Source organism: Neophocaena asiaeorientalis, unplaced genomic scaffold, assembly GCF_003031525.2.
Source record: "Neophocaena asiaeorientalis asiaeorientalis breed wild unplaced genomic scaffold, Neophocaena_asiaeorientalis_V1.1 scaffold96, whole genome shotgun sequence".
Lineage (NCBI taxonomy): Eukaryota > Metazoa > Chordata > Mammalia > Artiodactyla > Phocoenidae > Neophocaena > Neophocaena asiaeorientalis.
The window spans coordinates 2184841-2212733 of NW_020175831.1; the positions used below are offsets into that span (position 1 = coordinate 2184841).

General features: G+C 36.7%; 1 protein-coding gene across 1 annotated transcript in view; it reads right to left on the reverse strand.

Moving 5' to 3' along the window:
* Positions 1–529: 529 nt before the first annotated feature.
* CIRSR (corepressor of RBPJ and splicing regulator) overlaps positions 530–27893 on the reverse strand; it is a 37452-nt gene continuing 10088 nt past the window's right edge. Inside the window, exons 4-10 of the mRNA XM_024732870.1 lie at positions 27248–27258; positions 27096–27160; positions 26672–26720; positions 24202–24319; positions 3704–3810; positions 2561–2646; positions 530–1322 (exon numbers count right to left, since the gene is read on the reverse strand). Coding sequence (XP_024588638.1) covers positions 653–1322; positions 2561–2646; positions 3704–3810; positions 24202–24319; positions 26672–26720; positions 27096–27160; positions 27248–27258 — 1106 coding nt within the window. The 3' untranslated portion in view covers positions 530–652. The remainder of the gene's footprint in view (positions 1323–2560; positions 2647–3703; positions 3811–24201; positions 24320–26671; positions 26721–27095; positions 27161–27247; positions 27259–27893) is intronic.

The window sequence follows — 27893 nt, forward strand, 5'->3', positions numbered from 1 at the left end:
CATTACTTAATTCATAGCAGTGAATTTCTACAATGATTACACTTGGCTTCAAGTAAATTCAAATCTTAAGAGTAATAAATTTGAATTGAAAAAAAATAAACTATACCCATTCAATGTACTGTCATTCTTTTAATGATGTTTCAGAACAAAGAAAATGTCACGCAGTTACATGGGGTTTTTGTTATAGGGCACAAGAAACATTAATGAACAGATTTTTTTTTTTTTTTTTGTGGTACGCGGGCCTATCACTGCTGCGGCCTCTCCCGTTGCGGAGCACAGGCTCCAGACGCACAGGCCCAGCGGCCACGGCTCACAGGCCCAGCCGCTCCGCGGCATGTGGGATCCTCCCGGACCGGGGCACGAACCCGCGTCCCCTGCATTGGCAGGCGGACTCCCAACCACTGCACCACCAGGGAAGCCCAACAGAAGATATTTTTACAGCCTCCAAATAGATCACTTACAAATATTTGCCAAGTTCATTCTTATGGGATTCATGTAGTTTTGTACCTGATATAACAGTTTACAGAGATGAAAAATTAAAATAGAGCTTTTTTATTAGAAAGACAATAGTACATAATTTAGCCCTTGCTAAAGGTATTCAAGAAGGAAGTGGAGATATTTTTATTTCCAGGTAATTGTCACATACAAGTCTCTATTCTCTACTTCTCCATTCTCTTTGCATCACTCTAGTGTGCCTGTCTCCTGATAATGCCCTGTGCATCTTCCCTCCTCTGTATCTATCTGTGCCGTGGCTTCTGGTGTCATTTCTTCTGTCCCACTCTTCGCTGGGACTTGGCCGTGGCCGTCTTCTTATTTCTCCTGGCTTGTAACCACCGTGACTTCTGCTTCGGCTTCTCCTACTCCTCTCATCCCTGCTCTGGCTTCTGCTGCCTCTCTCATTTCTTCCAGATCCTCTCTCCTCTGGACTCTGGTTATGGCTTCTGGGCTTTCTGTCAGAATCAGAATGCCTCCATTTGCTCTTCTCCCCAGAACTCTCTTGTTTTAAAAACCTAGGCTTTTCCTTGTTACTGTGACTGCTAGAACGTTCTTCATCAAGTTTTCTCTTCTTAGACTTGTCCATCTCTTCAGAACCACTGTTGTAATTCCCTGAACGCTTGTGTTTCTTTCTTTTCTTCTTCTGTATTTTTTTTTCTTTGTTGTCACTCTCACTGCTGCTTTCTGAAGTGCCACCAGAGGAGGAAGAGGAAGAGGAGGAGGATTTGTTTTTATGCTTTTTGTGTTTACTTCTGCTCTTCTGAAGCTTTTTCTTTTTTCTATCTTTTCTCTTTTTCTTTTTTTTCTTCTCAAGTCGATCCAATTTCCTGTTATTGGGAAAAAACAGTGACAGGCTATGTAAAAACAGTCCTTTCACCGACAAATATAAAATTTTGAATAGACAATATAGTTTCTTAGAAGCTATTAAAAGTGGTATTCAAAAAAAAAAAAAGTGGTATTCAAATACAAATACATTCTTTACTTTTATTAAATGACAAATCATTTTCTTCCCTGTAAATTATTCAAGTCACATATACTATAATTTAAATTAAAAAATGCATTAACTGTCTCAGTATACTTTCCTCAATAGTAATAACTATTAAAAAAATTCTTACTGAATCAGAATTTGTAATTATATAGTACCCTAAATAAATGGTCATCCTGGCATAAAGAAAAGTTTGTAAGATTAGCTGGACCAACTGCAAACTGAAATATAAAGCTCTAATCAGATGAAACATTAATTTTATGTATGTACTATTTTAAATATGGAAATACCCATTAACATTACACTATCAAATTTCAAGGGCATTTTCTCCAGAAAGTCTGAATAAGTTTAATACATTTTACATTTTTTTAGTATTCTATTTAGTTACATAAAATAAAATAATCACATATTAGTTTTCAACAATTGTTTAGACTTATAAATAAATAATTAGGACAATTCTATTATGGCATTCTGAATTTCTAAAGAGTATTTCACATTCTCAGAAGAGTAACTTGTTTATATGATATGTTTGAGTTACTCTGAAATAAAAATGTCTTCACTGGATTCTGTCCAGCCATTCTCAAAACTCCACATATTGAAACATCATGAGCTCCCTCTGTTGGACTCAGCAGACATTTCTTGGATTCTTTAATCCAGAGGTAGTCTGTTTAACACGATTCATACTGACTTTAAATTTAAGCATTTTTTGGCATTCCTCATAAAATTGTACAAAATGTAAGAAGAGTAATACATGGCCCACAATCTTCTAAGAACAAACTGTATGCAAAGATATATACAAATCTGTGAAAACTAAAACCTACAAATAAATCTATTTCCAAATTAAATGTTCTGAAAAGTGCAGTGACTTTGCGGTATAAACTGAGTATATAATCTTACATTCATTTTCATATTACTGAAAGAAAGATAAAATTGTACTACTATAGCTGAAGAATAAATCAGTAAATGAATGTGATACATGGTTTAAGTACCTTAAACTTAGGATCAGAGTTGAATATGACACTAAGATGAAACATAAGAAAAAATGTAGTTGAATTCATTAAACAGACACTTTTTAATCACCTGAGAAGTTTCTGTTTTTGTTTGGTTGTTAGTGACTTTAAAAATTCGACTTCTGGATCTTCTTCACCCTCACTTGCAACATATTCCTAAGTCAACAAAGACATCATTAAATTGCTAGATTATAAGACAAGTTAGTTATCAGACAGGAAAGGAAACATTTACAAATAAGAAATTTTGTATTAGGGACATACTGTAAATGAGTACGACATTTTGGATTGGAAAGTGGAATTAAAAAATTTTTGTAGTCTACCTGCCAAGGAGGATCATAATGCCCTAAGAGGTTAAGATGACTGCTTTGCCACCATTAACAACCTTTATCAGGAGAGGACGACAGAGAAGCATAGACAAAATGTTTATAGCATGGCTTCTACTCTCTCAATTTTCTTTTTAATTTAATGGAACATAAAAACCAGGAAGATCATGAACTTTAGGAGAAGGTCAAAACATCCACAATTTTTGCCTTTACAAGTTCAATAGTACATTATCAAGTATATTAAACAGTACAAATACATGATATATACGTTATACGTACAATCCCTAGCAATGTTTGAGAAGGAAGGTGACTCTTTCAGAGCAGTACAAGTTTATGCCAGTGGGAGTCTGGGTTTTAGTCTCAGCTCTGTCTCTAAAAAGCCACATGATCTCAGGGAAATCACTTAACTTCTGAGGGCTCCAGTTTCCTCATTAAATGAAATAAATGGTTTGTATTAGAACATCTGCATTTAACCCTTTAAACTCAACCATTTTCTGGATCTATGTACACTTTAATCAAGTAACTGTTTAAAATATTTTCCATATTTTTTAGGGGTTTGCTTTTATACACTTCTTCCCATTGGTTCTGTTTAATGTCACTTCATGGGTAAGTTAGCAGGAAGGAAAAAGTAACAACCGTGTCACCAGATCAGTTAGGTATTTTATCCATATAAACCCAGAGGAGCAGGTTCGTTTATTAAAATATAGGTTTAAAAACATTTCATTTAGGTTAAAATAATAAGCAAAATCAAAATACGTTTTAGGCATTTTCTTTGCTCTATCTTGCCTTCCTATGGATATATACATATTGGAAAACATTAAGTAGCAATTCACAAGCAATCACATTTAGATTTATAGACATTTTCAGCTTACTGATAAAAAGATCATTACCTGTGATGGATCATTTGTGGTCAAGTTTCTCCCCAGTACGTTTCGTTTCAATGCAAACCCACTATTTCTCATCTCCGCTATTAGCTCTGAGGGGTGCATCGATGGTCCTGTTCACAAAAATCACGGTTTGAATGTATCATTTATAACTCTCTACCTTTTTCGGACTCCACAGTAGGAATGCAGTTGAAGCTTTGTTAAGTAAAATCACAGCTAAATCAACTCAATAATCTTCTGCTGAGCAAATAATCAGATATGATTTTCTAAAACAGCAGTCTGGAGATTCAGAATAGAAAATAATTGCATTTTTCTTACGTGCTAGGGGATTCTCTTATGTAACTTTGTCATATTGAAAAAGATACACTTAAGTGTTACCTGCTTGGCAGTTTTTAGTATAAAATCAAAGCAAAATGATAAAAGACTGCAATTAAACTTCTAATAGTTATTCTCTCAGTAAGAATTCAATTTGAAAAGAGATACTTACACATATGCTATCAGTAACAATCAAGTACTTTAGTTAATCTTGCATATATACATTTTCAGAGTTTGAAACTTCTAGTCATTAGTTTGGGGTTGGTGACAAGCAATTTTAGGCTAGCTATAGGTGTGTATGTGTTATATTTTCTACAAGCTGTTGTTTCCACTTTTACAAAATCCCCAAACTTTTTGAAAAGTGAGCTTGTTTTTGGTCACATAATATGCTCTAAAGACAAATAATATGGACTAAACATAGATATAATTAAAAATAAAAAATTTTAAACATCTGCACCCTTCCCTCAAACATTATTATGTTTACATAAGATAGGAAAGATTCTTTCCTCCTTCTTTTATATATTCCAGTTTCATTTTGTTTTCCCTGCAAGTAGCAAATAATGACAACATTTCATGGAAGCTTTTTAGTTTCTGGCCTAAATCATTACGCTGGCTTAAAAGAACTGTACTGGGCAATGTATCTGGAATACAGGTAAGAATACGACAGTTCCTGCCAACAAGGAACTCATAAGGGAGGGTGGGGGATAGAGAAATATTCAGAAACTGATACTCTAGTTTGTTGATTAAATACGTCATCTAATTTCTTTACCTTTTCCCTGATTTATTGGTCTTTTACTACTTATTTTGCATGCTCACTTACATGTTACCATAAAAAAACAAAAGGCAATAGGCAATATAATTCAAATCTGTTCTCTTGCCAATAGCATCTTTGGTAAAAAGTTTGGTCAGACAAGTTCAGGTATAGGTTAATAACTTTTATTGGACTCTGGGCTTTACCATTCTACTCATATTACCAAAAACAACTGAAAGTTGGCTATAGGTATTAGGGAGATAATTAGAAAAAACTGCCTATTACTGGTGTATGGGAAGTATTAATAATGTGATGCTTTAATTTACTGCAGGAAAAAGCCTTATTTAATTGAAAACAAAACAAAAACATCATAAAGCACCATCTTTATTTCATTGATATTAATATTTCATTTTAAAACAACACTGGATTTTTGGTTTGTTTTTTCTTTTATACAATTAATTTAATTTCCTGTGGATTACTTTAATGACTTCTAGAAAAATTCAATTTGGTTGATAATACTGATAATAATATGTTAAGTAAAAAACTGAATTTTATAAATTCATTTATTTTATTTATTTTTGGCTGCAAAAATATTTTTGCTGCGCGCGGGCTTTCTCTAGTTGTGGCGAGCGGAGGCTACTCTTCGTTGTGGTGCACGGGCTTCTCATTGCGGTGGCTTCTCTTGTTGCAGAGAATGGGCTCTAGGCGTGCGGGCTTCAGTAGTTGTGGCACGCGGACTCAGTAGTTGTGGCTCGCAGGCTCTAGAGCACAGGCTCAGTAGTTGTGGCACACAGGCTTAGTCACTCCACGGCATATGGGATCTTCCTGGACCAGGGATCAAACCTGTGTCCCCTGAACTGGCAAGCGGATTCTTAACCACTGCGCTACCAGAGAAGTCCCAAAAATTGAACTTTAAATATTAGTATGGAGTGCCTCTAAATGGCATTGAAGTGCTAATATAATTAATAGCTTTAAATTAATTATAGAGTGTCTCACTTTGGTGGCTTCTCAAACTTCACATGTAGGAACCGAATTTTATAAAGTAGAAAATGTCTTTCCTGAAGTGTCAAAACTACATTTCCTTGTCAACAACTTTTTTAGATGTTCAATGAATTCAGAAAGCAAACATGCTAAGAATTAGGATAAAAACCACTCCAGTAAAGGGCTAAAGAGCTTGGCCATTATGATGAAAGGGTACTGATTTCATCAGTTTTCATCAAAAGATGGGTACTTTTAATAAAATGCTTTAGAAAACATACTTTAAAATTTTTCATTACAGTACTTCCAACTACTTCAAGAAAATGATCTCTCTTTCCCCAGGCTGACAGAGATTATTCAGACTATAAAACAAACATTACTCTTCCATCATTTGTATTTCTCCAAAATCTCAACTGAAATTTTGTAGTACGTATGCTTAGCATATACTTCCACACTGTAAGACTCTAAACAACGTTTAGTGAAGTACCTAACAAATAGTAACTATTATTTTTGTCAGTAGCTATAAAACTTTTGTGATTATTATATATTTTTCACAAAAAATGCTCTTAATAGTAACATTTTTCAAAATCCAGTCTTATTCACTTCTTTTTGTACTTAAACTTTCTCCTTCTATCATCAAAACTTCTAGAAAGATATGACAAGTCAGGTTTAATTAAGATATATTCAGCAAGGTATCTTTATACTTTCATGTTACTGTGGTAGTGGCTATGTAGAGTTAACCGGACAGAAATGACTCCAGCTCTCTGAGAACTCAAAATTTAATTGATATAATATCAATAGATTATATAGGTATGTTGAAGACAGATTTTACAATATGTTCAAATGCAAAATAACTACTTTTTTTGGATGCCTTTATAATTTAAATTACAGATGGAGCTGGGGTTCAGGAAGGTTTGGTTTGCTCTTAAATTTGCTATGGCAGAATGATTCTAGAGAACTCAGAAAAAGGGCATTTGTTTTAAAATGTAGATTTGTGAAGGCTCCTTTCTAGATCACTTCAGTCAGGCTGGGTTAAGCCTCCATAGCTTGAAAACCAGTGTTCCAACTTAGAAAAGTTGGTCCACTGAAGAAACTGTTTTTCAACATTCATTAATTTTGCAAACTTTCTTTGCTGTGATGTGGGTAAGCACCAAAATACTGTGACTATGGTATTCAGTTCTATGCCCTGATTAGACCCAGACTATTTTCTACTAGAAAAACAACATGAAGTCAATGTCACAGAAAAAATAAATTCTCAGAAGGCAAATTATGTCGTACAAAATTATGTTTGTAAAGGGTTTAATCCATTCATTAAGAGCATTCATTTTTATAGAACGAAGCAATAGAAGGTAAAAATTGTTCTGTAGTAAAATAGGTATTTTATCAGAGAATAATATAGGAGTCAAAAGTGCTGGCCGTGAGAAAGGCCCTGTCGCCGACTCCCCAATTAGAGGACAGCAGTCCCACGTGAATCCCACAAATGGCACAGGAGGGAGACTAATGCTGAAGGAAGAGATATTCCTGTGTCTCACTGTTAGCCTGGGCCCATCTGCTCTTCCCAAGGACAGAGCTACCTTCCTTCCAAAGTTCACTGTTCCTTTCAAATGAAGCATTACCTTCTACAGTTTTATGGTATTCAGTGGGAAAAAGGACACTGAGTTACAGGTTAAGTATGGCTGTATTAGAAATACTTTCCCCTCCTTCCCCCAAATTTAATACACTAATTTAATTTATAGGATGCTACTGCTTCCTGAGACTAAAATTCTATTCCTAGAGTGAATATCATTTTGTTTGTGATGACAGTGGTGATTAATTATTTTCCTTCTCATTCTGTGTGTGTATTTTAACTTGATACAATGAAAAAGTCTCAAACCTAGGGAGAATAAAGAGTTCTATATATTCATCACACAGCTTCAACAATTATCAATGTTTTGCCATCCTTGTTTTATTTATTACCTCCGGGGTTTTTTGTTTCTTTTTTGATAGAGTATTTTAAATAAAAATTCAGACATCACTTTGGTATATAAATCACTAATATGGGCTATTTCTTAAAAATAAAGCCCTAACACCTTTGTTACACTTATTAATACTGACAGTTATAAAATCCAGTCAACATTCAGATTTCCCCAATTACCTCAAAAAAAATTTTTTTTTACAGTTGGCTTGTTCACATTAGGATCCAAACAAGTTCCACACATTGCATTTGGTTTATGTATCTCTTAAGTCTCTCTCTCCCTCTCTACTTTTGAGGTACAAATGACACATATCTTAAATCTCTTTTAATCTAAAAAAAGGTAGCCACTTTTCCTCCACTCCCCCCTTATTGCTATTCATTTGTTGAAGAAACTGGGTCATTTGTACTGTAGAATCTCCCCCATTCTGGGTAGTGATGTCATTTAATATGTTCTTCTAGCCCTTGTATTTACTGTAAATGAGCAGTTAGATCTAGAGGCTTATTATTACATTATTTTGGTATTTTATAACACATACTTTAGGGGAATAATGGAAAGTTTTCTAAAGTTTGGATTCAGGAAAATGAGACCTGAAAAGAAACACATTTTTGCTAATGAACTAGACTAAGGAAAAAAGGCTGAGACTTCAACCTGGTATGTTCTTGCTTTCATCATGTATTTATTGTAGTCACAGTAACAGTGATACAACCTTAAAAATGCGTGGGTTTGAAAATAAACCCCCAAACACATCACAAATGAATTATGATTCTTATTTCCATGAAAAGTATGACATTTATTTCTTCCTTCTTTCTTACGGTTAAACTGACTATATATTGTGAAAAAGCCACTCCCTGTCACTAAATGTAAAACGGACACTTAGAAACACTAGTAATAGTACACGATCAAGAGGGAGAATTATCACAGTTATCTTACATTTGTATTTGAATCCTAATATTACCTAACCTTTTTGCTTTAAAGAAAGCTTATAGAAAGTTACCTTAAAAAAAGACTGAAAAGGGGGGCACAGCATGCAGCACAAGTCCCAGGGAAAAAGTGAACAAAGCTATTCATAAAGTGTGTGGGTGATTTTTATTTATATAGATGAGAATGTTTTATGTATGATTTTCTAAAGGTTATGCAAGAACCAATTGTACTGAATTGTAATAAAACTGCTCCATACTGAGAATTTTCCTGACACGTTGCCAGTTCATCTTAGTGGAGGCTGGAAACAATAAGGTTTCTTATTGCCCTTATCCTGAGTTCATACTGAAGAAAGCTAATTTGATCTCTATTAAGACATACAATGTAAAAGAAAAATTAAACATTTCATTTTTGTCTGTGTGTCTGGAAAATACACAAAGGCAGGGAAAGATGAAACTGCCCTTATTGTATGCTAGTGAAAAACACTATAAAACACAATCTTGCCTTACAGAATCAATAATGTTAAAGATATTTGAGGTATATCTGATTATGTCTTCACACATATTTTCAACTTAATTTACATGCAGGTATTTTACTGATGATACAACTATCACTAAATACTAAAGTGAATAAAGATAATAAAGTGAATTCATAGTCCTAGAGGACTAAGAAAAATCATTTGTGTTGTGATGAACATGAAGTATTAGAAGTCAGCACTATGTTCTAAAGAAGTTATGAGAATACGAACGCTCTTGAAAAGCTGTGCATCCATGAACCTCAAAAACAGTATGCTGAGTCAAAGAAGTCAGGCACAGAAGAACACATACTGTATGATTCCATTTATATGAAGTTCATGGACAGGTAAAAGTAATATATGGGATTAGAAATGAGAGTAGTAGTTGTAGGTGGAGGATGCCAACTGGAAGGGGATAGAAGGGTATTTACCAGGGTGACAGCAATGCTCTATGCTCTGTATTTGTCAGAAACATTGGTTACATGGGTGCATACATTTGTCAAACTCAATCTACACTTAAGACCAGTGCATTTTACTTAAAAATAAATTAAATCAGTCAACAGTAATTACTGAATGACTGAGTTACTATAGACTCTCACTACATTTCTATACTAGATCTCTCTCAAACTATGGAGAGAGCCCTGCATAGGGAATTTCAACTTATTCTTCCCTAGTATATAACACAGAAAGTGATTTTACAAATCAATATGTATTATTGAGGGCTTATTATTTTATCTCACTAAGTACTTGAAAATAAAGAATGGAGAACTTGGTTTTTGCCTTCAAGCTTATAATCTTTTTTGGGAAAATTAGTTAATATAAAAGAATAGGAAAAATATAAATTATAAATTTGTGTTATAAGATATATTCAGAGAATAAGATGATAAACAGTGATGTTTAGTATAATTAGCAAAGCCTAACTCTTCAGCCACTCACTGAACTATTATTTAGTAAGCATGTGCACTGTGGAAAGCATTGGGAATACAAAGATAAATAAGATACATTACATATTTCAGAAAAGCAATACTTTCTAGGAAAGAACTAGAAACTGAGTTTGACTTTCAAACTCATAGGATTTAGAAAAAGGTAAAAAATATGGCATTTTAAATGAGTGGAACATGACGAAGGTTCATGTTAACTTAAGTTTGATTTGGGTAGAATTAATATTTACTAGGTAGACTACATTTCATTCATTCTCCTTTACCCAGGTAATCAGTAGTTAATTTCCTTTACTTGAAGTTGGCAGACCTTGAGTAGATGGAATGATATTAACAGGAAGAGTCATGTAAAAGAGAGTTATGATTGGGATCTGAGAATCATAATACCCCTTTGAGATTGGGGAGGTGTAGCCTCCACTAGCCCCACATATGCCTTTAACACAGAGCAGAGCCATTTACTGACAGGATTGCAATTAATTTGTTAATGTCAATGGAATTTCAAGGCATAGCCACTCTAACAACACATTTAATCACTGAATTGTAATAGTGCTTATAAATAGTTCAAAATGAGTAACCATCTGTAGTCACTTAAAATAGCCAAAATTTAAAGTACTAATCAAGAACATCAATTTGACCTTTGAAACACTATGAATTGACAAGTTTTACTGAATAATCTCTTTAATAGGTCAATATTTCTTTTTAGATAATTAGTTTTCTCATGCATTTAAAAACATGTATGTTCCCGACTTATCAAATTTTTTTAAAACTTATTTTATGTTTTTTTTTTAATTTAATTTTTATTTTTGGCTGCACTGGGTCTTCGTTGCTGTGCGCGGGCTTTCTCTAGTTGCAGCGAGTGGGCCTCACTGTGGTGGTGTCTCTTGTTGCAGAGCACAGGCTCTACGCACGTGGGCTTCAGTAGTTGCAGCACGCGGGCTCTAGAGCGCAGGCTCAGTAGTTGTGGCGCATGGGCTTAGTTGCTCTGCGGCATGTGGGATCTTCCCGGACCAGGGCTCAAACCCATGTCCCCTGCACTGGCAAGCGGATTCTTATCCACTGCACCACTGGGGAAGTCCCTAAAACTTTTTATTTTATATTGGAGTATAGCCGATTAACAATGCTGTGATAGTTTCAGGTACACCACAGAGTGACTCAGCCATACACATACATGTATCCATTCCCCCCCAAACTCCCCTCCCATCCAGGTTGCCACATAACAGTAAGCAGAGTTCCCTGTGCTATAACAGTAGGTCCTGGTTGGTTATGCGTTTTAAATACAGCAGTGTGTACATGTCAATCCCAAACTCCCTAACTATCCCTTCCCTCCACCCTTCCTCCCTGGTAACCATATGTTTGTTCTCTCCCTTCCTCCCTGGTAACCATATGTTTGTTCTCTAAGTCTGTACGTCTGTTTCTGTTTTGTAAATAAGTTCATTTGTATCATTTCTTTTTAGTTTCTGTGTATAAGCGGTATCATATGACATTTCTCTTTCTCTGACTTCACTCAGTATGACAATCTCTAGGTCCATCTATGTTGCTGCAAATGGCATTATTTCATTATTTTTTATGGCTGAGTAACTACTGACAAGGGCTTAATTTTCAAAATATACAAAGAGCTCATACATCTCAATAACAAACAACCACACAACTACATATTAAAGGAGAGAAGAAGTGGTGCCTGCCTAACTTTCCTTTTTATTTTGAGGTCAATCCTTTATTAGTTTTAAAATCCACCTATTTGAAGAGTTTAGCTTTAAAGGGATTCTGGTAACAAATACTTTTTCTGCAGTAGAATTATGTTGAAGGATTTAAAAAAAATTCTGCCATCAGATGTAGGGCTATCTCAGTAGCTATCCTGGGAGGATTCAACTTCTTCAAGGAGTTACATAAAAGAACTCCGTAACAGATAAGGGCCGGATGTGCCAGAAGGGCAACTGAGTTTATCATCTTCTTTTCTAAACAAAGTCCCTCCAGCATGCTCCAGCATGCTCCTAGGTGTCCTTCTAGTACAAGCTTATGATCAGACAATTATTTTGTTAAATTTCCCAAACATATTCTCAAGCAACAAAAATTCCTCCAACGTGACAGGTTGATGGAAAGATGGAGGAGCAGCATGTGGGAGTACTACCGCAGGAAACTGCTATTAGTACTACAGCTTAGTGTAATATTCTTCAACAAAAATTAAATCAAGACTTAGGGGAAATAAGGCAAGGAAAAGAGCACTGATATGTAAACAAATGTTTGCAACAAGTATAAAATAATACTTTCCTCAATTTAAGCTATTATTAATTTTCATATTGTTTAAATGCACTAAAACCTTTGGCGTACACAAGACTGGTTAGAGAAACCTGAAACATTAAGTACCAATCATCATTTTAGCTGTCAGTGGTATGGCTGGATCTCATACTTAAGCGTTATAAAGAAAAAGAAATTTTGTATATGTCAAGAATATCCAGTGATACCATTTTGCATTTAAAATTTACTTTGATTAAAAACGTGAAATTTACCATATTATCATATAGAGTCAGTTCCAAATATCCTTAAAATTAAGTTTAAAAAAATGGCAGGGGGCTTCCCTGGTGGCGCAGTGGTTGAGAGTCTGCCTGCCGATGCAGGGGACATGGGTTCGTGCCCCGGTCCAGGAAGATCCCACATGCTGCGGAGCGGCTGGGCCCGTGAGTCATGGCCGCTGAGCCTGTGTGTCCGGAGCCTGTGCTCTGCAACGGGAGAGCCCACAACAGTGAGAGGCCTGTGTACCGCCCAAAAAAAAAAAATGGCAGGGACTTCCCTGGTGGCACAGTGGTTAAGAATCCTCCTGCCAATGCAGGGGACACAGGTTTGTGCCCTGGTCTGGGAAGATCCCACATGCCACAGAGCAACTAAGCCCATGCACCACAACTACTGAGCCCGTGCTCTAGAGCCCGTGAGCCACAACTACTGAGCCCATGTGCCACAACTACTGAAGCCTATGCGCCTAGAGCCCGTGATCTGCAACGAGAAGCCACCACAATGAGAAGCTCGCATACTGCAACAAAGAGTAGCCCCTGCTCGCCGCAACTAGAGAAAGTCCACACACAGCAACAAAGACCCAACGCAACCAAAAATAAATAAATAAATTTTAAAAATCATTTAAAAAAATGGCAAAGTAACTTTAAATATATAGCAACTTAAACCTAAAAAAACAAAAGTCAAATAATTACTACAATATGAATCTTATGTTAACAAATTTCGAATCAATGTTTCTTCACTTTTATGTTGCTTTTACAACTTTTAGGCTTCAGTCCAATATATGAAGAGCCTGAAATTCCTCCCATTCTCACAACAAGAAAAAAGCTGAAAAAAGTGAACATCAATAAATCTTATAGATCTATCGGAGAATTGAGATCACAGAGCAAATCACTGCCCCCAAATGGGAGAGACAGGTGATACAGAGACTCAGTTTAACCGAGACCAGAAACCAACAGAGCCAGCAATTGGTAGAAATACTTAAATGATAACTGACTATTCTTGGAGACTGAGCAAGGACTAGCTTGAGAGATGAAAACTCCTGGGGGCTCAACCTTAAAGGGGCCCCAACACTTCTGTGAGTTTTACTTCCAGAAGCCCTACCAGGTTCTCACTGTGAACATCAAATAACAATCCCCTTGTACTTCCAACAGTGGGAAGGGAAAAGTAATCATCTTGAAATACGCCCAGAGCATTTTGTTGTCCTGAACAAATGCTTACCCTCAAAGGAAGCTATTTCACCAGAGCCTAACCTATGTGGGTGAAGAAAAAAAGCTGAGAAGTGGGGGAAAAAAAGCTGAGAAACACACGTGAAGGTTACTTCCCAGGGGCAGAAGCTCACTAAAAAACTGAAACCTAGTCATAGGATTATAGAATGCTTCCCCTCCCCTCATATCTTACCACTACAACAGTAGGGCTCCTGTAAAATAACATAAGATTACAACTGAAGCCAGGCTCAGCCTCTATTAACAGAGTCTGTAGGGAAACCCAAAGATAACAGAGGAGACCAAAACAATGACACCAGAGGATATTTATCCTCTAAAATCTACAGCTATAGCAAAGAGTAAATACAACCTAACTCCTAGCCAGATGAACATAAAACTTCACACTAAAGGCCTATTTATCTCAGTTCTGTCTACCTGATACACCATGTCTGGCTTTCAACAAAAAATTACAAGTATGATAAGAGGCAAAAACCACAGTCTGGAAAGACAAAGCAAGCATCAGAATCAAGCTCAGCTATAATGAAGATTCTGGAATTATCAGACTGGGAATCTAAAATAACTAAGATTCATATGCTAAGGGCTCTAATGGAAAAAGTGGACAACATGCAAAACAGATAGGTACTGTAAGCAGAGAAATGGAAACTCTGAGAAAGAATCTAATGGAAATGACAGAAATAAAAAACACTAATAGAAATGGAGAATGCTTTTGATGAGGTCATCAGTAGACTAGGCATAACTGAGGAAAGAATCAGTAAGCTTTAAGATAGGTCAATAGAAACTTCTTAAACTGAACAGAAAATTAAAAAAAAAAAAGGGAACCCAGAATATCCAAAAACTGTAGGACAATTACAAAAGGTGTAACATATGTACAACAGGAATACCAGAAGGGAAAGAGAGAAGACAGAAAAGAACAGAAAAAAATATTTGAAATAATAATGGCTGAGATTTCTCAAGACTAATGATAGACACCAAACCACAAATCCAGGAAGCTCAGAGAACATGGAGCAGGATAAATACCAAAAATCTGTACCTAGGTATATGATATTCAAACTGCAGAAAATCAAAGATGAAGAGAAAATCTTGAAAGATGTCGGAGGGGGAAAAAAACCTTACCAGGAGAGGAACAAGGATAAGAATCGTGAGACTTCTCTTAAGAAACCATGCAAGCAAGAGGAGAGTGGAGTGAAATATTTAAAGGTTGAAAGGAAAAACCTACCAACATAGAAATTATCCAGTATCCAGTAAAATTATCCTTCAAAAGTGAAGAAGAAATACTTTCTCAGGCAAACAAAAATTGAGGAACATGTTACTAGTAGACCTGCCTTTCAAGAAATATTAAAAAGAAGTTATTCAGAAAGAAGGAAATGACATAGATCAGAAACTTAGATCTACATAAAGAAAGAGCATTTGATAAGAAATAAAAGATACAATATTTTATGTTTTTTATTCTTAACTGATCTAACAGATAACATATTATTCAAAATAATAACAGCAAGAATAAACTGGATGCATTATAACTTATGGATAAATGACATGTATGACAGTAATGTTATAAGAGACAGGAGAAAGGAATTGTGTTGTATAACAGATATTGGTTTACTCTGTTATAAGGTACTGGCACTACTCATGAAGTGGTACAGTGTTATTTGTAAGTGGACTTAGATTAGCTGTAAATGTATACTGCAAATTCTAGGGCAACAACTAACATTTTTTAAAAATTAAGCATAATTGATATGCTAAGAGAGGAGAGAAAATGGAATCACATAAAATACTCAATTAAAACCAGAGAAAGCAGAGAGTGGAAGACAAAAACAAAGAACAAGGGGGCTTCCCTGGTGGCGCAGTGGTTGAGAGTCCGCCTGCCGACGCGGGGGACACGGGTTCGTGCCCCGGTCCGGGAAGATCCCACATGCCACGGAGCAGCCGGGCTTGTGAGCCGTGGCCGCTGGGCCTGCGCATCCGGAGCCTGTGCTCCGCGGCGGGAGAGGCTGCGGCAGTGAGAGGCCCGCATATCGCAAAAAAAACCAAAAAAACAAAGAGCAAGGGCAACAAATAGAAAACAATTATAAATATGGCAGATTTTAATCCAATTATGTCAATAATAGATTAAAAAAAGATCCGACTCTGTGTTGTCTACAGAAACCCAAGTTAAATATAAAGACACAGAGAGAGAGATTAAAGGAAAGATACGGAGAAAGATATACCATGCTAACACTAATAAAATAAAGCTGGAGTATTACATTATTTTCAGATAAAGCAGATTTCAGACCAAGGAAATTTTTCAAGGATAAAGAAAGACAATTACATAATGAAAAAGGGGCTCATTCTCCAAGACATAACAATCCCAAATGTATATGCACCTAACAACAGAGCAGTAAAATATGTGAGGCCAAAACTAACAGAAGCGTTTTTAGAAATAGACAAATCCCCAACTACAGTTGGAGACTTCAGTGCTCCTCTCTCAGAAATGGACAGATCCAGCAGGCAGAAAATCAGCAGGGTATAGTTGAACAGCACCATCTATCAACCTGATCTAGTTGTTATTTATTGAGTACTTCATCTAACAACAGCAGAATACACATACTTAAGCTCATATGGCAGCAGTCCCCAACCTTTCTGGCACCAGGGTCCGGTTTCATGGAAGACAATTTTAACACGGACGGGGGGTGGGGGGTGGGATGGTATGGTTCAGGCGGTAACGCGAGTGATGGGGAGCGATGGGGAACAGCAGATGAAGCTTCGCTTGCTCACCCACCACTCACCTCCTGCCGTGTGGCCCAGTTCCTAACAGGCCGCAGACCGGTACTGGTCCACGGCCCAGGGGTTGGGGACCCCTGTCATATGGAACAGTCACCAAGACCACATGCTGAGCCATAACCTTAGCATATACCTTAATACTAAAAGAATAGAAATCATACAAAGAATGCTCTCAGACCAAAATGGAATTAAACTAGAAACGAATAACAGAATGATAGCCAGAAAATCCCCAAATATTTGGAGATTAAATAAACACACTCCTAAATAACACTCAGATAGAAGAAGTCTCAAGAGAAACTTAATATTTTGAACTAAATGAAAATGAAAATACAACTGTTGTATAATGAAGAACTCTGTCCCCAATTCGTGGAAGGGAGCCTCTAAATCTCAGAGTTTTCTTGAGTGATAGGAGTGTCTTTGTTATTCATGGTGAGCCCCTAGACAGGTTTTGCCAAGGAGATGACTCAGGATGGGGCTGGCCACACCAGAAAGGCTAACCATGTGATTAAAGAGTTGGAGCTTTGAGCCACATATCAGCCTGACCTCTGGTGGAAGGGAGAGGGACTAGAGATTGAGTTCAACCACATGGCCAATGATTCAATGAATCATGCCCATGTAATTAAATCCTAATAAAAACTCTGGACAGCCTGGATGAGTTTCCCTCATTAACAATACTCTGTGCATATTGGTGTACGTCAATAGGTAAAGAAGATGACATGTCCAGACCCGTGGAGAGAGGACACTGAAGCTACGTGTTTGGGGTAGGGAGAGGCAAGGAAATTTTGTGTTAAAGTGTGAAATTTTTCATTGCCTAGGACTGGGGGAGACTGGGGACTGGGGATAAGAACTGAGGGGCGTGGGGTTTCATTTTGAGGAAATGAAAATGTTCTAAAATTGACTGTGGTAATGGATGTACAACTCTGAATATGCAAATTCAAAGCCACTGAATTGTATACTTCAAATGGGTGAACTGTATTGTATGTAAATTATGACTCAATAAAGCTATTGAAAACACTTGCTCAAGGAAATGAAAAGACAAGCCACAGACTTGGAGAAAATATTTGCAGAAGACATATCTGATAAAGGACTGATACCACAAATATATAAAGAATTCTTAAAACTCAACAATAAGAAAGCAAATAACCCAGTTTAAAAAAATGGGCCAAAGGCCTAACAGATACCTCTCCAAGAAGATATACAGATGGCAAATAAGCATATGAATAGATGTGCTGCATAACATGTCATCAGGGAAATGAAAAATAGAACAATGAGATACCACTACATACCTACTAGAATGACCAAAATTCCTAACACGGACAATGCCAAATGCTGGTGAGGCTGTGGAGCTACAGGAACTCTCATTCATTTTTGGTGGGAATGTAAAATGGTGCAACTACCTTGGATCAGTTTGGCAGTTTCTTATAAAACTAAATATACTCTTACCACATGATCCAGCAATCACATTCCAAAAACCTGCACATAGATGTTTATAGCAGCTTTATTCGTAACTGCCAAAACATGGAAGCAACCAAGATGTCCTTCAGCAGGTGAATGGATCAATAAACTGGTACATCCAGACAATGTGCTATTATTCAGCACTAAAAACAAATACACTATCAAGCCGTGAAGAGACATGGAGGAACCTTAAATGCATATTACTAAGTGAAAGAAGCCAATCTGAAAAGGCCACATACTATAGATTCCAACTGTATGACCTTCAGGAAAAGGTGAAACTATGGAGACAGTAAAAAGATCAGTGGTTGGTAGGGGTTAGAGGGGAGCGGGGGATGGATACTCCGAGCACAGATGATTTTTTAGGGCAGTGAAACTACTCTGTATGATACTATAATGGTAGATACATGCCATTATACATTTGTCCAAACCCATGGAATGCACAACACCAAGGGTGAGCCCTAAGGTAAACTATGGACTTTGGGTGATAATGATGTGTCAATGTAGGTTCATCAACTATAACAAATGTACCACTCTGATGGGGGATGCTGATAATGGGGGAGGCTATGTATTTGTGGAGGCAGGTGGTATATGGGAACTCTCTGTGCTTTTCTCTCAGTTTTGCTATGAACCTAAAACTGCTCTTAAAAAAAAGTCTTTTAAGAAAAAACACAAATAAGACTGAAACAAAACAAACAAAAAGATTAAGTAGTAGACATACAGATATCTGTGACCATTAAATCTACTAAAGCCAAACAAAACAAAACAAAACAAAAAAACCCACTTGCCTTGTTGAAAACCCCCACTGTGGATTTAAAAAATGATGTTTAATTTCAATATACATTAAAAACATGAGTAAGTAACAGAAGGTAAGAGGCAATGATAAGAGTAAGGGCTGGGCTTCCCTGGTGGTGCAGTGGTTGAGAATCTGCCTGCCAATGCAGGGGACACGGGTTTGAGCCCTGGTCTGGGAGGATTCCACATGCCACGGAGCAGCTAAGCCTGTGCGCCACAACTGCTGAGCCTGTGCCCTGGAGCCTGCGAGCCACAACTAGAGCCCGTGTGCTGCAACTACTGAAGCCCACGCGCCTAGAGCCCGTGCTCCGCAGCGGAAGAGGCCACCACAATGAGAAGCCTGCGCACCACAACAAAGAGTAGCCCCCGCTCACCGCAACTGGAGAAGGCCCATGCGCAGCGGTGAGGACCCAACGCAGCCAAGGATAAATGAATAAAATAAATAAATTTATTTCAAAAAAACAAAAACAAAAAACAATAACCTAATCTTAACCTTAAGAAGCGTACTAAAACCAAAGCAAAAAGAAAGAAAGGAACAATAGATATTGGGGTGAAAATTTATGAAATAGAGAATAAAATACAATAGAGAACATCAACAACAACAAAAAAGAGTAAGGGCTACAGAGTATAAACAAAAGGCTGGTGGGTCAGGCATTTAGTTATGTTGTAATATAAAAATATTTTATAAAAATTCAGTCACCACGGAAGCTTGTAAGTTTTATATATAATTTTGATATATCTAGAGTGGACAAAAACTTATAAAGTTAAGATGATCTTATCAGTAGAAAAGATATTCTAAACCAGCTTAGCCAAAAGAAGCATTTTGATTGCCTAATTTAACTTTGTAAAGGAGAAGTAAATCTTATAGCTGGTCTCTGTAAACCTCACAGCTGGAATGTTCTAACAGCACCTTGCAGTTTCCAGTGATCAAAGTAAGTTACTTTATGTACTAAACTAAGAATTTCATAATAGAAATAATGTAACACCAGGGGGTGCAGTTATCATGAAATAATTACACTCCTGGGAGATTACAGGCACAAGGCTGTACCCCAGGGGTGTGATTATCCCATGATAACCGTATCCACTGAAATTGCCTTATTGCAAAAATAATCTCTATTCACTGGTGAGACATTATTCAATAGGTGATTTTTTTAAATGAAAAGTTTTTAGCTTGAATCAGCAAGTGGATTAGGAAATTGGCCAGTTTATTATTCATTGCATTCAAATTTTGAATATAACATCATTATTTGCTTTCCTCTTTGATACAGTAGAGTATTTTTGATTTGGTTTTGAGAAACCTTTAGGAGTTTCTAATAATGTTAGTTAAGTGGTATCGCTAAATTCAGGTCAAACTTTAAAAGGTATTAAGTGAGCAAAACCATTTAAAATAATTTATTTCTATGTATAAATTTTAATTCCTCTAATATTCCTTTAAAAACTATAAATGTATAACCACTGTTAATATTTTAGTGTATCTCCTTCCAGGCATTTTTATTTTTCTAAAAGTATCTCTCTATATGTCTACCTAAACATATAGAGAAACATGAATGGAATCCATGTAATTACCTTGTTTTATAATGTTTATTTGACCAAATGTTGTAAACAACATCCATTCATTAAGAAATCTTCCTGTCATTTTTAATGGCTGCATAGTATAGTATTCCCCTGTGGCAATATCCCATAATTATTCACTTACATCCTTTTATTAGATATTTAGGTTCTCTACCTGTCTTACTATTATACACAATGCTTTACGACAAAAATCTTGGGACGTATCAATGATTATTTCTGTAGGATAAATTTATGACTGTGTAATATTAGTAAAACATAATTTAAACAGAAAAAACAAGGTCCTGTTTCCCAAATCTTCCGTTGTTCTTACATACAGCTGAAGCTGATGGTTCTCAACGCTGACAGTGCATCAGAAATAGATCAGTAACTTTCATCATCTTATGTGGTATCACAGATGGTGAAAGTTACTGATCTATTTTTACCATAATCTTATCACAGAGTTCAGTGCTTTGAGGTATTCTTAGAAAAGTAAGACACAGGATTTAAGAAATTTAAAATACTGCTTCTTAATTTTTTTTTCTTTACTTGATATATCCTGGTATACCCTCATGTGTCAATAGATTGTCAATATAGATCAATAGCTTGATTCATATATCTATATCTAATGGCTATATGGTATTCCATTTTGGCTATATTGGTATTCCAATTAATTCCATAATTAATTGATTTTAAAAATTAGAAAAAAATTTTTGGCCACGCTGCGCATCATGCAGGATCTTAGTTCCCTAACCAGGGATTAAACCTGTGCCCCCTGCAGTGGAAGCGTGGAGTCTTAACCACTGGACCGCCAAGGAAGTCCCCATAATTAATTTTTTAAAAATACACCAATAGGGCTTCCCTGGTGGCACAGTGGCTAAGAATCCGCCTGCCAATGCAGGTGACACAGGTTCAGTCCCTGGTCCAGGAAGATCCCACATGCCATAGAGCAACTAAGCCCATGAGCCACAACTACTAAGCCTGTGCTCTAGAGCCCGCGAGCCACAACTACTGAAGCCCGCGCACCTAGAGCCCGTGCTCTGCAACAAGAGAAGCCACTGCAACAAAGAGTAGCCCCCGCTTGCCACGACTAGAGAAAGCCCGTGCGCAGCAAAGAAGACCCAATGCAGCCAAAAATAAATAAATAAAATAAACATATATGTAAAAAAATACATCAATAAAGTGTATGTGCCCGGTGCTATTCTAAGCACTACACATGTATTAACTCATTTAGTTCTCTTAACAACCTTATGAGGTAGGTACTAGTATAATACCTATTTTACAGACACCGCAAACTGAGGCACAGAGCAGTTAGGCAGCTTGCTTAAAGTCACATGGCTACTAAGTAGAGAGCAGGGGTTCCAAATCAGGCATCTACGTACCTCCACACCTCCAGAGTCTGAACTTATGGTTCCTTCTGTGTGGAAGCTTGTTCCTTTTGCCTGAGATACCAAATGCTCTTCTCCCAGATCCCGCATGGTTGCATTTTCTGTCATCTAGGTCTCAGCCTAACATCACTTCCTCAGAGGGGCCCTTCCTGACCACCTCATCTAGTTATTCCCCATTTAGTTCTTATCCAATGTAATTTTAATCACAGAATTTATAAATACCTAGTACTTTCTTATTTATTAGTTTATTTTGTGTCATTCCCAATAGAATGAAAGTAAGAACCTCTTCTGTCTTGCTACTGTGTTCTGAGAGCCTAGAAAAATGGCTGGCACAGAGTAATCAATCCATACGTGATTGTTGAATAAATGAGTGAGTTTATTTTACCAACACCTTATTGACAGACATTTAGGGTTATTTCTAATCTTTACTACTATTAACCTTTGAGCATCTACCTTATCACTTTCTTACTATGAATTCCTGAACATTGAATTTCCAGTAAAACGATATGCATGTTCTTAAGGCTTTTGATACATATCATCAAATAACTCTTCAGAAAGGCTGCTCCAATTTATCAATAGTGGATTAAAATGTTCATTTTATCATATTTGATCCAACACTGTACGTGTTTTTCTTTTAAACCTTTAGCACTCGTTCTTTTTGTTGCTGTTAGTAGACTTTCTAATACAGATTCAAGAGAAAGCAGGTCTGTTAGTTACTAAATAAAGGGCTATCCTAGTCTATGTATAGTCTACATCCTAGTCTCCTAGTATCCTGTAGTCTATCCTACTCATTCTCTCCAAGCAGAATCAAAGTAAGACAAGGCTGAGGAACAAAGACGGCAACTGCCACTGCCTGCCTCTAGCCAACACAGGGGTCATGTAGCTGGAAGAACACCACAAGGATGGAGAAAGAATGAAGAAAGATGCAACCCCTTCCAGCAAACAGAATATACCTTTCAAACATAACAACAGATCCCTGTGACTACCAAAACAAGTGGTCAGAGATATTTGCGCCAGTGGGTTATTCATCCTACTTTGCCCTCATTTTCTTTGGGGCTTTATTTCTTTGGGAGCTTCTCTCCCATCTTTCATCAGTTGAGTGAGGGCATGGGAGAGGGAGCATAGTATGTGGGTTTTAAGAGTACCTGCACTTAGGCATCAACAGGATGTTCTTTTGTCAGAGATTGCCAGACCAAGGTCTGTATGGCTATTTTCTCACTACTGAGCAGTTTGCCCTTTACCTAAGATGTGGTTTTTTAAACTTTTTTAAAGAGCAATAAGGATTTTTAAAAAATCAGTTGCAATATTCTGTCTGTACTTCCTCTAGCCATCCTGACATTCGTAACACCATTAATGAGACAGTGTCAAACCTGATAATGGATCAAATTTCTAAACTCCTAATATGAGAACTGGCATCTTGAATCCTACAGCCTGCATCTGGCTTGCTGGAAGAAAACCCAATGTCTAGCTATAGAAGAGGGCTGAAGGTCATATGCTGATTGAGGGTGAACCCTGGGCTCAGAAGTGGCAGTGGAAGCCTCAGGGAGCCTAAAGAGGTGCATCACAGGCCTAGATTAGCTGAGAGGTTGGGGCTTCATGCCCAGAACGTTTGCTTCAATACAGCAGCTCTGCCTTCATATGTTCTATACACTGGGATTACGTGTAGGATCTATTTTAAAAAATTAAAAAAAGGTTCTATAGCTGTTTAAAAACTTCTGAAAATCTCAAGTTATATTATCATCCTTATTTTAAAATGAAGAACTGAAACTCAAAAAGGTGAAATGACTTAAGGTTACAGGGTTAAGCAGGTTATTGCTATTATGATTCACTATGAGTTACTGTTGGATTAGTGTGGCTGTCTCAACAACATACTAACAAGGCACTGATAAATTTAAGTTAAAAGTTCTCAGTTTTAGTATCTCTTTATAAAAAGAACCCAAATGATCCGAACCAAATTAGACCAATTTTTCTTAAGTAGACAATAACATGCAGGAAGGTAAATAACTTTCAAGTAAAAATTAATTTTAATATATCTAACATCTTTTAAAATTCAATTTTGATTTTATCTCGGAAACAAAAAATACAATTGTTGAGGCTTTTGTCCAGCCCAGTTCTACAACTCGGAAGGACATGAATATGAGAAATAGCCATTTCTTCCTTCTATTTTTAGGTTACCAACCTGATAAACTATGTTTAATACATCTGCTACTTTTAAAATCAATTTCACAGGGCCCTTGGCTAAAAAAATTAAATTCTAATATACAGCATTTCAAATTCAAAACATATGATCAGAGTTTCCTGTTGACCACCACATTTTGGGAATATAACCTAACCCCCCAAAACCAAACCAAACCAAATCAAACCAATACCCAGAGACACACACACACAAAAAGTTATTTTAGCTTCCCTTGTTTGCCCTCTTATAAATTCTAAAACAAACAAATAAATTATGTCTAGTGCCTACCTGAGCCATCAGTGGGAACTGAACTTGCATTAATTCCAGAAAGACCAAACAAAGGACATTCTCGATCTGTATTGACATGACCCCATTTGTGACATTTAATGCACCTCACATTTCGAACCTGAGAAATAGTAAACGTTAATTATTTTGGTTACTAAAATATTAATAATCTAACCAATGTTCAACTCCCCGCTCCTTAGCAGAGTTTAGGTTAAATTAGTCTTGTTTTTAAAAGATCTCCAGGGAAAGAGACTCTACAACTATATTTGGTAATGTAATTCAAACACTAAAATCTTTTATCATAAATTATGCCTAAAAGCTAAGCTGAATCCTGTTTCTTTTTTCTAAAAATATTTATTTATTTACTTATTTGGCTGCATCATGTTTTAGTTGCAGCACATGGGATCTCCCTTGCGGCATGCAGGATCTTTCATTGCGGTGTGCAGGCCCTTCTTTGCAGCATGCAGGCTTCTCTCCAGTTGTGGCGTACGGGCTCAGTAGTTGCGGCGTGTGGGCTCTCTAGTTGTGGCACACGGGCTCTAGAGTGCACGGGCTTACTTGCCCAGCAGCATGTGGGATCTTAGTTCCCCAACCAGGGATCGGAACCCCTGTCCCCTGCATTGGAAGGTGGATTCTTTTTTTTTTTTAACATCTTTACTGGAGTATAATTGCTTTACAATGTTGTGTTAGTTTCTACTGTATAACAAAGTGAATCAGCAATATGTATACATATATCCCCATATCCCCTCCCTCTTGCATCTCCCTCCCACCCTCCCTATCCCACCCCTCTAGGTGGTCACAAAGCACCGAGCTGACATCCCTGCGCTATGTAGCTGCTTCCCACTAGCTATCTATTTTACATTTGGTAGTATATATATGTCAGTGCCACTCTCTCACTTCGTGCCAGTTTACCCTTCCTCCTCCCCATGTCCTCAAAGTCAATTCTCTACGTCTGCGTCTTTACTCCAGTCCTGCCCCAGATTCACCAGAACCATTTTTTTTTTTTAGATTCCATATATACGTGTTAGCATACGGTATCTGTTTTTCTCTTTCCGCCTTACTTCACTCTGTATGACATACTCTAGGTCCATCCGCCTCACTACAAATAACTCAATTTCGTTTCTTTTTATGGCTGAGTAATATTCCATTGTATATATGTGCTGCATCTTCTTTATCCATTCATCTGTCGATGGACACTTAGGTTGCTTCCATGTCCTGGCTATTGTAAATAGTGCCACCATGAACACTGTGGTACATGGCTCTTTTTAAATTATGGTTTTCTCAGGGTATATGCCCAGTAGTGGGATTGCTGGGTCATATGGTAGTTCTATTTTTAGTTTTTTAAGGAATCTCCACACATATACATATGTCCCCATATCTCTTCCCTCTTGCGTCTCCCTCCCTCCCACCCTCCCTATCTCAGCCCTCTAGGTGATCACAAACCACTGAGCTGATCTCCCTGTGCTATGTGGCTGCTTCCTACTAGCTATCTATTTTACGTTTGGTAGTGTATATATGTCCACGTCACTCTCTCACTTTGTCCCAGCTTACCCTTCCCCCTCCCTGTATCCTCAGGTCCATTCTCTAGTAGGTCTGCGTCTTTATTCCAGTGGGTTTGTCATATATGGCCTTTATTATGTTGAGGTAGGTTCCCTCTATGCCTACTTTGTAGAGAGTTTTTATCATAAATTGGTGTTGAATTTTGTCTAAAGCTTTTTCTGCATCTATTGAGGTTATCATATAGGTTTTATCCTTCACTTTGTTAATATGGTGTATCACACCGATTGATTTGCGTATATTGAAGAATCCTTGCATGGAAGGCGGATTCTTAACCACTGGACCACCAGGGAAGTCCCTCCTATTTCTTTTTGTGTGTTACTTTGTGGAAATAAAACAATGTCATCCAAAAAGAAATGGTAAAATACCAAAAAAGAATGATGTCATGGCTTAATGTTAAATCCTCTCATTTAAAAAAATTAACATTTGAGGTTTCAATTTCCTAAACCAGGGGCTGGCATACTTTTTCTGTAAAGGGCCAGATAGCAAATATTATAGGGTTTATGGGCCAAAGGTCTCTGTTGCAACTACTCAGCTCTGCCAATATACCAGTAATATATAAATGAATAAGTAAGGCAGTGTTCAAAAAAAATGTTATTTATAACAAGGACCTGGCCCTCTGATGATAGTTTGTTCTGGTTCCAGACAGTTTTATATATTTTTTTGACCTTGAGCTAATTCTCCAAATTCCTTGAAAACCACAGAGACCATTATCATTATAACCCTTACTACAAAACTTTGAATCTTATCTTTTATCAGTTTAGTACATTTAATATTTTCTCTCCTAGTCCTTCTATTATCTGATACAAATAGAAACCACAGAGCCCCTTTTCAGCTTAAATACCTTTTGGACAACAGTATAAAGAAGTGTTTATAAAAAAAACTTATTCTTACAGTATAAATATGTGTCACTTGCCTGAATACCAAAGGGCTGATCTCTGATGTTCATGTCATCTTTGGCATATCTATTAAGGAGAGAAAATGTACAAACTCAATATTAAGAACAATTTAATAATTAAACTAAAAATAGTTTTATAGTTCTGAGTAAATTATGAAATGTATGACTTCAATAAATAAATAGAACAATAAAATCTATTTAGTATTTGCAAACACCACTTCATTATTAAGTATCCAGTCTGATGATCTGTGATTTAAAAAAATGAAAAAAATAAAAATAGAACTAAAGACTATAATCAACCAAATGAGTTGCATAAGACAAATCATTAAAAATAACCTTTCACATTAGTTGCTTTCTCTAATGAATTAAAAGGCAACATAAGATGGGATATTATCTAAATTTAATGATACACATTTTATCTTAAAAGAAAACCAGCTCTTACTTTTCTCGTGGGGCCCCTTTTTGCCATTCAAATTTGTATTCAGTCTCTCCTTCTGTTTCTTCTTTCTAAAAACATTTATTAAAGTCTTTCAATTTTTCCATAAAATTACAATCTATTGCAAATAAATCCAAACATAGAAAACAGTACTTTACCTCTTTGTTTTCTTGATTGCATATCAAAAACATGGGAGGAAAAAAAGGAAGGTCAAGTTAAAAACTTCAACATAAAAGTCTGCTATCATATACGACACTATGATATCATGGTATTTAATTGTAACTTGTAAGAATGTATTAGTTTGACTTTTTTCTTTCATAAGATAAAATTCAAATCACTGAAGGATAAAAAACAGTGAATAAGAAATAGTGTTTAATAAGCACATTTATTTCTAGTCTTTAAACTTTTATATTTTTCATTGACAGTGAATATTATGCTTTGTATTTACAAGTATACTCAGTAAGAAGGACTAAATACACAAATTATAAAAGAATAAATGTAATTCTGGTGATGTTGAGATTATTTTCCTCCCCAAAGGACAAGTCATGAAATTATTACTAGATTAGACAAATATTTTTAGTATTTATTCTACTGTATTTTTTTTTTTTTTTTGCACTACACGGGCCTCTGACTGTTGTGGCCTCTCCCCATTACGGAGCACAGGCTCTGGATGCACAGGCTCAGCGGCCATGGCTCAGGGGCCTAGCCGTTCCGCGGCATGTAGGATCTTCCTGGACTGGGGCACGAATCAGTGTCCCCTGCATCGGCAGGCGGACTCTCAACCACTGTGCCACCAGGGAAGCC